At 43.1% G+C, this 14,046-nt stretch overlaps 1 protein-coding gene across 2 annotated transcripts in view; it reads right to left on the bottom strand.

The window, feature by feature from the left end:
• Nucleotides 1–2,394: 2,394 nt before the first annotated feature.
• esama (endothelial cell adhesion molecule a) overlaps nucleotides 2,395–14,046 on the bottom strand; it is a 50,172-nt gene continuing 38,520 nt past the window's right edge. For both annotated transcript variants that reach the window (XM_037749388.1, XM_037749389.1), the window contains exons 2-7: nucleotides 9,315–9,463; nucleotides 7,034–7,232; nucleotides 6,747–6,902; nucleotides 6,209–6,331; nucleotides 5,922–6,054; nucleotides 2,395–5,173 (exon numbers count right to left, since the gene is read on the bottom strand). In XM_037749388.1, coding sequence (XP_037605316.1) covers nucleotides 4,645–5,173; nucleotides 5,922–6,054; nucleotides 6,209–6,331; nucleotides 6,747–6,902; nucleotides 7,034–7,232; nucleotides 9,315–9,463 — 1,289 coding nt within the window. In that variant the 3' untranslated portion in view covers nucleotides 2,395–4,644. The remainder of the gene's footprint in view (nucleotides 5,174–5,921; nucleotides 6,055–6,208; nucleotides 6,332–6,746; nucleotides 6,903–7,033; nucleotides 7,233–9,314; nucleotides 9,464–14,046) is intronic.

Below are 14,046 nucleotides of genomic sequence, written 5' to 3'. Positions count from 1 at the left end.
GACTGCAGCAGCTTCACATGGAGACGTGGACGGGGTTAACTCTGAATGATACTGGATTTAGGTCTTCTGATAATGTATTTAAACAGAGATGAGCACGACATCTTCTGTATCAGCCTTTGCATGAAAAGTACAGTACATTTGTATGGCTATAGGCTGTCATGTTATTCTCTCAGATTGCTCACTTCCACACCACACTTTGCAAAATGCTGTTTGCCCTGTTGTTATGCCCCCCCACCTTTGGGCAGCCACAGAACACACCTTTAAAACTCTCAAATCCATAGGATTTATTAACAAAGAAATATAATATAAGACAATATAAAGTCCTAAACTGAGAGGCAGCAGAACCACCAGCAGAAGCTTCTCCCTTCTGATGCTGCAGCTAGTACAGGAGCTTTTAAACACTTCCTTTACAACCTCGTTGAGCAGTGCAGCACACCTAGGCAGCTCGTTGAGTAGTGCAACACACCTGGGCACCTCATTGAGTAGTGCAGCACACCTAGGCAGCTCGTTGAGTAGTGCAACACACCTGGGCACCTCGTTGAGCAGTGCAGCACACCTGGGCACCTCGTTGAGTAGTGCAGCACACCTGGGCACCTCGTTGAGGAGTGCAGCACACCTGGGCACCTCGTTGAGCAGTGCAGCACACCTGGGCACCTCGTTGAGTAGTGCAGCACACCTGGGCAGCTCGTTGAGCAGTGCAGCACACTTGGGCAGAGATACTAGAGTGGGAAAAGGGACAACAGCACAGAAAACATACAGCCGTAACACCTATCATAAATAGCAAATATATGATGCTTCTTAAGAGATTCATGTACATGCTTTTCATTTTTTTGCAGCGAGTTATCTTGATTTAAAGGTGTTCAATCATCAGATTTGTCTTAATCCTTCTCTGACACTCAACATGTGGCTCTTTTCCTTCAGATGCAGCATCATACCAACATCACTCCTCATGTGATTGATCAGAAACACGACTAAAACTATTACGAGTGTTCTAAGTAGGAGACCGTCTGTTGGGGTTAACATTTAGACGATAGTGTGTCCTCCTAACATCAGGAGGTTTTCTCCTGTATTTCCCAGATAGAGACAATCTGCTGCCCTCTGGTGGTTCACTTTAAATCTCAGGATGCACAAATAACTGAAGAAGAATGGAAACAGATGTCGAGTGAAATACATAAAACAACCGGTTTCTTGTTCTGGAGAGAATTCGCTTGGAAAATAAATATAAGATATTTCTCCAAATACTTCCAAATATAAAAGAAGACCAAGCTCTCAGTGCTGGAGGAACTGTGGAGAAACTGTGGCGACAGTAAGGCAAATCATTGAATTTGTTTTGGTCAGAAGTTTTTAAGTTTACAGAAGACATTTAAAAAAAAAAAAAAATCTGTATTTAAAAGCAGAGAATATCATACTCAGGAAACCTCCAACTGGTCTCGGTAAAGATGAACGTTACTTATTTAGAATACTAAGAATCACAGCACAAAAACCTAAACAACCAGATTTTATAAAATATCATATTCAATATATTTTTCTATTGCATTCTTTTATATTTTTCCTTGACATTTCAGTACATTTTTATCGATATTTTCAAATATATTTTCCAATGAAACATAATTTTTCTATAATTTTTCACTTATATTTTTCTATGATATCTTAGTACATTTTTCTATGATATTTTTACTGTTTTTACTCTTGAAAAGGTTTTTACTGTCTTACGGGGTCAGTGCTAGGCGTGTGCTTATAGCATTCATGAGGTTATATTGTACAGTTTGTAAGCAAAGATTTAATTTATTGATGCCTTCAAAATGTATATAATTTATGTGTTATGGTTGAGTGTGTCTCCATTCATACATTTTTATGGTGTGGCTCTCGTCATATTTTTCCAGTCTTGGGCTTCTAAGATATTCCTTCATTGTATTGCTGGTTGTTTCTGACTGTTGTGGTTGTGAGAGGCGGCGTCCTGGCGGTGCATTCACAGATGAATCCTATTGTGTAATCATGTCGTCTCTTTCCTGATTGGTGTCTGTGCCTCACCTGAATATTTAAAACTGGCATTACTGCTTCAGTGATCATGCTGATGAATGACAGCTTTGTTTGTTCTTTATTATCTGTGAGTGATTTGTGTCTTCTGTTCTTACTACTGATATTACATTTCCCCTGTACTGGCTCATCATGGCCAGATGATGGCGTGACTGCACTGCAGGTTGATTTCTGATTATGAATCTACACTCCAGAAGTCCTTTCACCTATTTCTGGTGCAAATCATCGTGCTGAGCTATATTAAAGTTTAATTTTCTAAATGCGAGTGGAATCATACGGCTTCTCCCACCTCGGATAAAGACATCCTTTTATAGTAAAATAACAATCTGCTTTGTAATTTAGTCTCACAGACACACGAGTGATAAGTTCTCTTTTAATTGAAAATTTTATACAAAGCGTTTTCTATGAACATAAATATGGAGGATACAAGTGCACATCGATGTCCACAGTTTAGGCCTACTATGAATGAGCACAAGTTTGTCCACAGTTAGTGATACAATCCATCACGTCTTTAGCTTGTGTGCTCTTCTACATCATCACTGTATAAAAATAAAGGCTCGTCTTGAATACATTTCAATGTTCATAATGTAAAGACCCATTCTGAAGTCAAAACACGGCAGCTGTAAAGACTCTGTAGGAAGTTCCTCAACAAATTCAACTTTCCATCCACTCTTTCCATTTTGCATTAAAAACATTACAAAACCACCGAATCTTCAAGATGCAACTGTTTGTCGAGCTTTTGCCAAACAGGTCACAATGTTCAGAAACGCTCTGTAGAGGACGCTCTCGTGTTTCTCTTCAACATCATCGAGTTTCAAATGATTCATCTGAGAACTGTGTTGTTATTCTGACATCCTGCGCACCAACATACAGTACGCTCCAGTGTAACAACGATACAGCAGAACAGACAGTCTGATCACTATCATTATACATATGTCTCTTTTGTTCCAAATCCAAATGATATTTCAACAGGTAGAATGAGAAAGAAAAAAGCCACGTTTAAAAAAATACCTGGATGTCAAGCTGTTTTGGATCCCACAGTTCATGTTCTGTTCAGTGTGAATGTGCTGAGATCATTAAGTCTGATCCACTCGGATCCATTCTGAATATAAAAACTACGCTGACATTGTTAATACGGTGAGAATCTCAGTGGCATCGACCGTGTATCACGAGCTACAGCTCTTCTTCTTCATCAACACTGACTGAACAAATTCTTTCTGTTTTATTCAAAATATGCACTGATATTTCTTCTTTTAATGGAAACTAAAATCCAGTGCCCATTTGGTTCAGTAGTATTACTCTAAGCCAACATATATTTGACAATAATCTGTAGGTTGCTTTACTCCTCCGACTCTAAGGAGGAATAGTGTATCTCCTCCATCTCCTCCTGGTAGGATAATGGTAGCAGATCAATAACTAAGCACCTTAAAACACCTTTTTTGATTTAGAGAAACTCATACCAGCTTCTTGTGAACTGTTACTTGGCAACGTCAATCAAATGGGAGAGAAGGTTCGTATAGAAAAGCATAAAGCCTGTGGCTTTTGGCAGTGAATCCAAACACTTCTATTTCATTTTAAACAGATCCCCCCCGCTGACCCAAAAACAAACGACAACATATAAAGAGAGCGTGTTGGACTAATGAAGCGTTACAGAGTGTATATCTTTGGTTCAGTATCCAGTGTTGCAGGCAAACATATGACCTGTATTAGATGTTCCACACAGCCTGAGGCCAACAGGAAGCTTTGCTGCACATTTATCTGAAAATAAATATTATATTTACAATTTCAATTCTGCAGGCAACTTTCAAAATATCACAAGTGTATTAGCAAAGTCACCGTGCTGCAGTTCTGAAGTGCTCAATGTTATAAGAAGCTTTTGCTAATCTGTGTTTAAAGAATTGAGTCTAAGAGCATTTTATGAAGCGAACCACCGACGGAAGTGAAGCCAAACAAAAAGGATTAGGCGACTTTATCGAATGTATAACGTTGTCTTATCTTTCTTTCCACAAGTCTGCTGCAGAAATAGACCTTCCTATATCACACCCAACGTTCTCTCCTCTCAACGGCACTCACGCGTTCTGCTTGGACCTATTTTGGTCTCGATAATTCCTCCGTTAGGTAGAAAGATGATGGACGAAGTGCAGCAGTAACCCTCCTCTTATTTCATCTGTGAGACTCACACACACACACACACATGGTGATGATCCACTTTGTGTGGCTGGAGAGAAAAAAATATATATAAAACCACATTTAAAGGCTAAATTAAAAACAAAACAAATAAAATACTATGTTCTGTATATAATAAAGTAGAAAAGAGGATACTGGACAAATGTATGAAAATCATATCTATACATAGTTTGCGATGCGTACAGAATATAAAAGACTTAAAGGAAGTAAACAGTCTGTGTCTTGAAAGCTTCTTGGCGCGAAAGCAAGCGTCAATAAGTGAACTTCATCTACTGTAAATCTTTGCTAAATAGTAGTTAAAGCGTTCCCTTTAAAAAAACATCCGGCGCTGAGCCTCACTGGGAGTGGACAGGGACAGGACGGGGACAGTACGGGGACAGTAGTCCACTGGTTCTGTCAACAGCGCTGCTTTAGCAGGCATTAGACCAGAGAGCCGGCCTGGTTCTGTGCAGGCACCATGATGGGCACCCCTCCCATGCGGGCGATGTTGGAGGCCGTTACCACGGAGGTGGGCAGCAGCGGCGGTGGGGAGGGAGCGGCCTGGAGCTGCAGCTGAGGTTGGCTGTAGGTCTGCGGCAGCACTTGAGCCTGGGGCAGCTGGGTGTAGCGCTCCGGCCTGGGGAGAGAGCTCCCGTTGGTGCTGGCCTCGGAGGACACGGCCTGTCCGTGAGGCAGGGTGCTGTTGTTGTTGTAGCCGTAGTGGGTGGGGCTGGAGGCGCCGTGATGGCGGGACGGGCGGTAGCCGGCCATGCTGCCCGTGGCGGTGATGATGGAGGCGGTGTCCGAGGGGGGGCGCTGGGGGTAATGCTGCAGGTGGTGGTGGTGGTGGGAGGGCTCTTTATGGTGGGGGCTGGAGCCGATGGAGGACAGGGTGCCGTTCTTGGAGATGATATCTGAACCCATGCCACTCTTAGCCCAGGACACACGCTTGGGAGCCTGAGCGTCCTCCCTGGAAGGGGGGGGGGACACACACAGAAGAACTGATGCATCATCTCAGTGAAGAAAGAAACGACTTGAAAAAGTTGAATTCTTGTTGACTTGTTCATTTCATCACTCTATTTCTTTCAACAACGTAACGCTGAATCCAAACGCCAACGTTCTGACACGCGTCAAACAACAAAAACACATTTCCAAACATAACAAGGCATCCTACAGGAGAATCACATCATTGGGAATCAAGCCGTCATACGTGCCACCTGTGTGTGCTTTTAAATTAAACACACAGAGCTCCAGACATCATTTTGACCGGGCCCGTTTAAAAAAAGATGAAGCATGGTAGAAAGATGCCTTCACGCCTGTTGATGTGCAGAAGGAACTGACGCCGGCTGCACTAAATGTAACCAGCAGATCTGCCGTGCCCGTGCTAAACTGTTGCTCGACAGCACGCAACATCCCTCCAGTTAGAGACTGCAGCGGGGTGGCGGTGGCGGTGGCTGTGCTGGTATGTACACTTATCTTGTGTGCACGAATTAATTAAAACGTGGGAACGATTTTATTAAAACTGAGAAATTAGTAAATTGCGGCTTCAATAATAGATATATATTCTCTCTATGGAACCAAATAAGATTGTGGGAAAGCCTTTATGTAGTAAACAACAACGTTCCATTGGAGGAAATGTATTTTTAAAGATCAAATATTGTGTAAATGTAACATGGCCGGTCATAAATGCTACCCGGAAGTAAGCCACGTGAACTCACTTGATCTCGTTGGCCATGTCGTCCTCGTTGTCTCTCCGCCTCTTCAGCAGGAAGAAGAGGCCGATTAAGAGGAGGATGAGGAAGCCAAGCACCGAGCCCACTGTGGCGCCAACGATCTTCCCCACGTTAGTGGCTACAGGAAGAATTACACACAATGATCACACGTCACCAAAGCACATATGTCTACACAGCATAGCTAGATATGAATTATGAAGTATGCAAACACTAGCTCAACAACAGAAAGTGTGAATCCAGCGTGTCTCATTGGTTGTTGTGTTGCTACGTACAGGAGACGATGGCCAGGTTGATGAAGCAGCTCTCGGACCCGGCTGGGTTGGTGGCCGTGCACACGTACTTCCCCGACATGTTGCTGCTCAGGTTGCTCAGCTTCAGAGTGCCGGTCTTCTCATCTAAACAGCATCGAACACACACGCACATTATTCCCTGTGTGTTTGGGCACATGGACGTACATGCACACACATGATGCAGATGCATCCATTGCTTTGACACATTAGACTATAGGCATTATGAATATGCTTTATTGTCAACAAACACTGTTTTGTCTCCTCTTGACTTTATACAGTCAACACAGCTGAGCTCATCTATCTCTTGGCAAGAAAGTGAACAAGCTTATTTCCCTGAGAGTTGAACTATTCCTTTCAAATGAACCACTCTACTGTTCTGGAGATAAAATCAGAAAAAAGATCATCTCCTAAAACTCAAGAGAGTCTATCGTTGCTCAGCAGCTCCAGCAACAGGAGCAGGAGCGTACATGTTACTTCCAAGCGAACAACACTGATCAGTGATTGTGCCGACTCCACTCACTGAGCATGGGAGAGAAGAAGACCTCCGAGCTCGGACTGGTTTTCTTCCACTTGTACAGCGGGACGGGCTTCCCGGAGCTGGATTTGCAGCTCAGAGTCACATTTCCCTTCAGCACTGCCTTCCCTGATATGGAGCACTTGGGAACCGCAGGAGGGACTGAGACGAGAGGATTACAAAACGTTTAAGTTGTTAAATTATACAACGCAATTCAGGCTTTCTTAGTCAAGAAGTAGAATTACAGTGCAGTTCATTCTCATATTCTTCTCAAACAGGATCCGGTTCTTTACCTTTGACGTCCAGAGTGAGCTCGCCGGAGATGCCTCCGCTAGGCATGATGACCTGACAGAAGTAGCGTCCTGAGTCGGACTCCTGGGTGTTGTTGATGTACAGCGACACGTCGCGTGAGGGCATGCTGGAGGAGAAACCAACGCGGCCCTTAAACTGGGAGCTGCCCACGCTCATGGAGTCTTTGGTGTAGGAGATGATCTGGACAAGAGGACAGAGAGACGATGTAAAGGAACAGGAAATAAAAGAGCACAGTTCGGGAACAAGTATGTGTCCATATTTGTGCACAACAGAGGAACCAGTGTCGTTGACCTCCAGGTCAATATGATTGCGTTTGCCGGTTATCCCGGGTCAAAAGAATCAGAGGGATTTTTAATCCTCATGTTTCCTGCCCAGAAAACTGTGTGTTTGGCATTTCTCAAACATTTGGTTGAATGCATTACAGAGTCAGCTGGGTTACATGGAACATCATTTGTAAAAATCCTCTCATAGAAGCATGTAGTGCACATCTGAGGGGGCGTTTTACATCAGCCTAACCCTAACCCGGGTTTGAATGACAGTAACCCCTGTGCTGCTGGAACACAGAGACTAAATACAAACTACTTGGGTTTTATATTTCTGAATCGGAATGGTGTCTCACATGTCACCTAATTGGCCTCCATGCACTGTCACCTGAATAAAGTGGTATTGACCCTCTGAGACCCACAATAGACCCATTTCTGTCTTTTTTAGGGGGCTCCAGGAGGTCTTTAGGGGGAGATAACAGGTCAACAGTAGATGTCACATAGAAGTGGTGAACATCATCTGAAAGCTGGAAACCTGAAGATTAATTTGAGGTGCAGCTCAGCCCTGTGTGACATATTGATCTAGTCATAAATAAGAAATAAACACAAATGAGTTAATTCATTCATACATACATTATTTAAAATGAATTGTAAAAGTGTGTAAGGGTTTAGAACATTATGATCAAAGTATATGATTTTCATTCCTACGCTCAATTATGTCTCATAAGTTGTTGCAGCAATTTGTTGGGGTTGATACCACAGATTTGGTGCTAAATTTAACCTTTTTTAACATTGGAAAATTGTTAAAAATGATCAATAATCCCTCCAAAATACCTCATTAAGACACCAAGACCTTGAGGGACACCATAGAAAAAGCCATGCTGTGATTTGGAATGAAAAACGTTTGACATTTGGAGATTTCTGCAGGAATTGCATTTTTCAGCGATTGGATGGCGAGCACGTCTGCTGCGTATCTACAGAGAGCCTGAAGCCCTCTGCCTGGATCTCCTCTTTTATTTTTATTCCGCCATGTTCGGGACGTTTCTGGGCGTCAGCAATAACTTTTTATTTCTCTGATTCACTATTTTGTTCTCTAACGCTGCTCCCTCTCTTCATTCACTCTATAGCTCGCTCCACCATTGCTGCTCTATCTCTCTCTCTCTCTCTTAAACCCTGTTTGAAAAATGTGTCTGCAGGTATTCAGGGAACTATAGCTTTAGCTGTGTTTACTACAGTAACTAAACACCAAGCCAAATTCACGAGTGATTCACTCCATGAGAAGATCCTGTAGAACAGACATGAGAACATATTTTAGTTTGGGAAAAAGACTGAACTCTTTTTGTTCAATGTTGAACTAAGTTAGTTTGTCATAAGCGATTAGCTCACATCAGCTGCTGGACTGAACTCAGTGAGGACGGATGCATCAGCGCAACATACGACTCTCTACAGAGAGACCGTGGCGTCCAGGTTTGGCTTTGAGGTAGTGACAGTTTGTTCTTTTTATTCATCTTTCTGGCTTCATATGACAGTAAAGCAGAGTGAGTCACTGGATGGCACATGAACAAGAAAAAGCCTTATACTTTTAATCAACTGTGTCTTTTCCAGCTCTCCGAGTTCTATTTTCCTTTTTGATTGTGATCCTCTTTAGAGTCGTCCATCTGTGCGGCCGGATGATCTGACCTATACGTATAAGCTGAGCCACGGCCAGGTCTCTAGACCACGTTACCCCCCACCACGCCCCTCTCTGCTTCATTTCATGTTTACTGCTGCAATGATTTCATAAATAATCTGATTTGTTTTACCTCAGGAAACTACAGGATGGTGTATTAAAGCAGTAAAGGAATAACAGTCTGAAAGCTTTAAGCCTTTTTTTGTCTTGGATTTCTAAAGGAAGAGCTTTGCCAGATTAACAGACATCCTTCATAACTGTAATCCCAGATATTGTAGCCTCAGATATTGGCTGTAGATGGATAGTCTGTTGGATATGGAGCTTCCTTACCAACTGGGTGCTGTTGGAGACGAAGTTCCAGACGACGGTGTTGGCGGTCGGGTCATTGCCGGGCGCTGAGCTGTACGAGGCGCTCAGCACCACCCTCTGACCCTTGATCACATCCAGACTGGGTTGGATCTGGAACTGGGCCCATATGCCTGGTTGGAGGAAGGAAGGAGGGAGGATGTCATTCAGCTGCGGCTTTCAATATAACTAGATTTAACGTCATATTTCACAAGGACACATATTTAGATGAGTTATGATCTGATCTGACTGCGGAGGAGATCTGACATGCCATAAATGATAACGCCAGCATCCACGTCTCAACACAATGTCAGAACACAGAAGATCAGGAATATGCTGAGGAAAAAAGCTTCATCGTGTCTTCAGAAGGAACATATAAAAACGATTCTCCATCATGTAAATCGTTATATAAAGCTGCTCCTACCAACCAAAGCTGGAAGAATATCCATGCAGGTGAGCACTCGTGGAGTTTTCAAGATTCTACAACACACATCTTTCTGAGTTGAGGCGACTGAGCAGTCGAGCAGGAGCCGATCGATTCTAACAGGCCACTCCAACAAGTGGATCTGTGGAGCTGCACGTCCACGGAGCTTTATCTCTAAAAGATCTGATCTAAGGGAATTATATGGGACTGCTGTGTGACGTTGACATGTGACGTTGATGTGAGAGCAAAACAAATGCTGCATGTCGCGTCTTCTTGATGCAATCTTCTCCTTTGTCACTAGCACATTATTGGTTGATCACCGGGGAAACCAATGAGGAAGAATGAGTTTTACTTGGATTCATCTCATCATTGCAAATATCTCTAATAACTGGAATGTTTGGTTGATTACTGCATTCACTAACTCAAGGTCAAACTACCAGCTGAATGCATACTACATTTTAAAACCTCCCTTTTTTTTAAGGTCTTAAGGTTGGCAGGTATGGCTAAATGAAATACAAAGAACAAGAATCACAGGAAGTTGATGCATCTGGAGGAATGTCAGAGTAAGATGTGGTGTGCATGTGAGGCCAGAGGGAGGCGGCAGAGAGCCGGCTGCTGCTCACACAACCAAACGGGAAAATGTTTTTTCTGCATGTTGAAAATAATTTTATAGGTGATATCCACTTTTAAATGATTTAATGTGACACCACTCAGGAAAATGACCTACATTCATTCAAGTACGGTGTAACTGTGAGACGGTGCATGTCTGACTGAGACGACGTTCGCTAATGCTCAGTTAAGCTCACTGTGTTTCCTTTATTCATTAATTCAATCTTTAATTGCTTACGGTAATTAAGGGTTTTGTCAACTGCGTGTCTCTCTGTCTTTCAGACTCTTCCCCTCAAATTGTATTTCTTCTAACAGTTCCAACATGGAGGAAACGTGTACCTGAGTCCGTTCTGATCAGTCTCACCGGGTAGCCGGCTCCGAGTGCGTGTGTGTGTGTGTGTGTGTGTGTGTGTGTGTGTGTTCATCACAAAGCCAATCTCCCCGCTGTGGGACTAAGAAAGGATTATTTTATCTCATCTGCATGTAGAAACATGGCAGGTGTATGCACATTTAAAAAAAAAAATGGATGTAATTTCTGTGTGTTGTTGTGTGTGCTAACCAGTGAATTGGAATCCAGCTAATGACATCCACTTTTGTATTTTTACACGTGCACCATGCAGAGTGTATTATCAGCCCATCCTCATTCCCAGGGCATCAAATACCGTCGCTTTGTCACAGCCGGCGGCGTTCGATATACAGCCGCACAAGGCAACCTTGGTGGATGGGTCCAACAAACACAAGGAGACACAAGGAGACCGCTGTTCATGTCCCGTGTTCACAACGGTAAAATGTCATTTCAAGCCAAACCATGTTGTTTTTTTCCCCCTAAACCTAATTATCACTAACAAGAACATGGCCAATGTCTTCTCCTGACCACTTCTCCTTGACCTCGATGGGAAACGTCATGAGGTCAAGGAAACATGAGAAGGAGAATTCATGAGGACTCAGGAAAAGACAACCGTGGTGTTCAGAGAATCCGACTGCTACTTCACTAGAAGCTCTGTAAAACTGAAACTACAATGTTCTGAAGACGGAGTACCAAAGACGCTGCTACCCCTGTACGTTCATAAACTGCTCTTTCAGTGACAAACCGCTTCACCCGCGGTGTGTTAAAGAGAGATACCGAGTTATGGAGAAGGGGTAGGACCAGATGTGCAGGCTGTACTAAATTAATTAATTAAAAATAAAGTGAAACGAAATGGTTATTTATCAACATGAATCAGATTAGTATATGAAAATAATATGCAAGATTATGAACGGCACAATGGTGCGTCAATGTTGCGGCCCCAAGGCATTGTGGGATGTTATTCTCTCCTTTCCTTCGGTAAAGGATGCTCCAGTGTGTCCTCTGCTAAAGGAGATAATAAAGGAAGCATTGAAGCTCCTTTCCTTCGGTAAAGGATGCTCCAGTGTATCCTCTGCTAAAGGAGATAATAAAGGAAGCATTGAAGCTCCTTTCCTTTGGTAAAGGATGCTCCAGTGTGTCCTCTGCTAAAGAAGATAAGAAAGGAAGCATTGAAGCTCCTTTCCTTCAGTAAAGGATGCTCCAGTGTATCCTCTGCTAAAGGAGATAATAAAGGAAGCATTGAAGCTCCTTTCCTCAGCATTTAGAGGATTCAAACAGCTCTCATCACGGCTGCTACTGAGAGACTGAGGGTCATTTCACTACGTTAGGAACCTTCCTGAGAGAAAAACACTTTTCATCCCTCGTCTCGATGCACAGTAAGTGATGCAATCAAATGTAAGCCTATAAAGTCCAGACTCATCAGTGATAGCTGAACCTCTTCACTGTATCTGCACCAGCTAGACACTACAAAGAAGAAACTTGTTCTACCACTGTCATGGTACATGACTTCTGGGTATTGAAGTCCTCAGTATTCAGATAGCTGCCTCAGGCTCGCTGCCATTTGGGACCACCAGCTTGCAAAGTTCCGTATTTGCTGCTTTAAAGTCACAATGAACTGCATATTAGAAGTTTCCTGATGGTGAACCAGCAGGATATCAGCTGAAGAGAGAAAGGCCCGTTGATGTGAAGCTCTTGTTGATACTTTCAGGCATTTCTTTTCAAATTCAAACGTCCAATAACGGCACTTTGTGGAAACAAGTTGTGAACACAACCTTTTCAGTTGATATGGCGAACTTGCTAGCAAACAGTTGCCTCTTAACCCATCCATTAGATACAGAGCAGAGGGGTGTTGGGGCCACCTAATGAATGGAAGTCCAATATTCTCTCTCTTTTAGCTCTGTTTTTGGTCTCCACCAGCCCCTTGAGGGAACCCTAAAACGTACATTTCTGTTGATTTACAGCATGTCCTCGTACCATTCACAGACTCTTCTGTTAATCCTAAAACAAAGGATGTCCTCCGTACCGAGCCAAATAGCAAGCCCAACCTTTACATTCTGGAGGGAAGACAGACACTAACGCTAGCGTTTGTACGTTACCTATCGGTCTCTGTGGACCACCTGAGGCTACAACTGGAGCTAACTCTACCTGACGTCCTCTGAAGTCTAAAATATAAACATTGGTAAAACGTAAACTACGATACCTAACTTGCGTTAGTCTCAAAATGAGTCAGCAAAATATTCCTGGAGTATCTATATGGTAACGTTAACGGTCGACAACAACTGAGCTAAACAACAAAACAGCTTTCCAACTAAAACATTATTGCGCTAACGTCCTTAACATAACTTAGATTTTTTTACTACAGAAGTGAGAGAAAGATTTCTCCAGATTTGAACTAAACTTCGCCGTGTGTGATGGTCTCTGCCTCTTCCAACTTTCGTGCTAGCGGAGGTTCTTGTTCCCACAATGCAATGCGTATTTAAAAATACGGGAAAAACTCCGGTGAAAAATCAATACAGAAAAATTCCTTCATATTAACGCGGTACATTTACAAACTTTTCTTAGAGTGATTCAATTTTAAATGAATATTATTTCTAATGAACACGTCTTGTGCTTTCTCAACACGGCTGAAATTAGAGCTGCAACAATGCCCCGTGTAAAAAGATCTCCACAGAGAGGAGGTGGAGGTATCGGTTTCTCCGTCGCTGTGGAGACAGGTGGAGCTGATAAGAGTCGGTGATGAGAGGGAGACAGAGACTGTGTAGGCTGTACTCCTCAGGGAACATCGCTTCGAATAAAGAGTCATGCCAATGAAGTAATTACGATATAGACGGAGGTGAGAAAGGAAGATGGATGAAAACAGGAAAAGTGGTGAAACGGAGAAGAACAAGAAGAGATTAATTGTGTCGTTAGACCTTAAGAAGATTTGCTGTAGCAGAGAGAAGCAGACCTCTTGTCTGGAGAGGTGCTGACTGACGGATGGATGGATGGATGGATGGATGGATCAGTGGACTTGTAGAGATGACAGAAAGAGGCTTAAACAGAAAGCCAGTGAGTCAGTGTGGAGCAGCTCTCCGATGACTGCAGTAAAGCCTGTAACAGACTCCACCGAGAGGCTGCTGTAAGTCTCGGAGAGATGGAGGGATGGAGGGATGGAGGGATGGACGTACTGACATAAAATACTAATCTCTGGGACAAGGAACAACACAATCACAGACTATTCTTAAAGCAACAGCGAGGGGGGTTTGGACTTGTGTAATTAGAATTAAAATAAAAAATGACTTATGGTTCCACCACCCCTCCATCCCTCCTGTAGTGGACTTTCTTGCTTGTTATTCCAG

Source organism: Sebastes umbrosus, chromosome 17 (genome assembly GCF_015220745.1).
Source record: "Sebastes umbrosus isolate fSebUmb1 chromosome 17, fSebUmb1.pri, whole genome shotgun sequence".
Taxonomy (NCBI): Eukaryota; Metazoa; Chordata; class Actinopteri; order Perciformes; family Sebastidae; genus Sebastes; species Sebastes umbrosus.
This window is presented reverse-complemented; position numbering and strand designations above follow the sequence as displayed.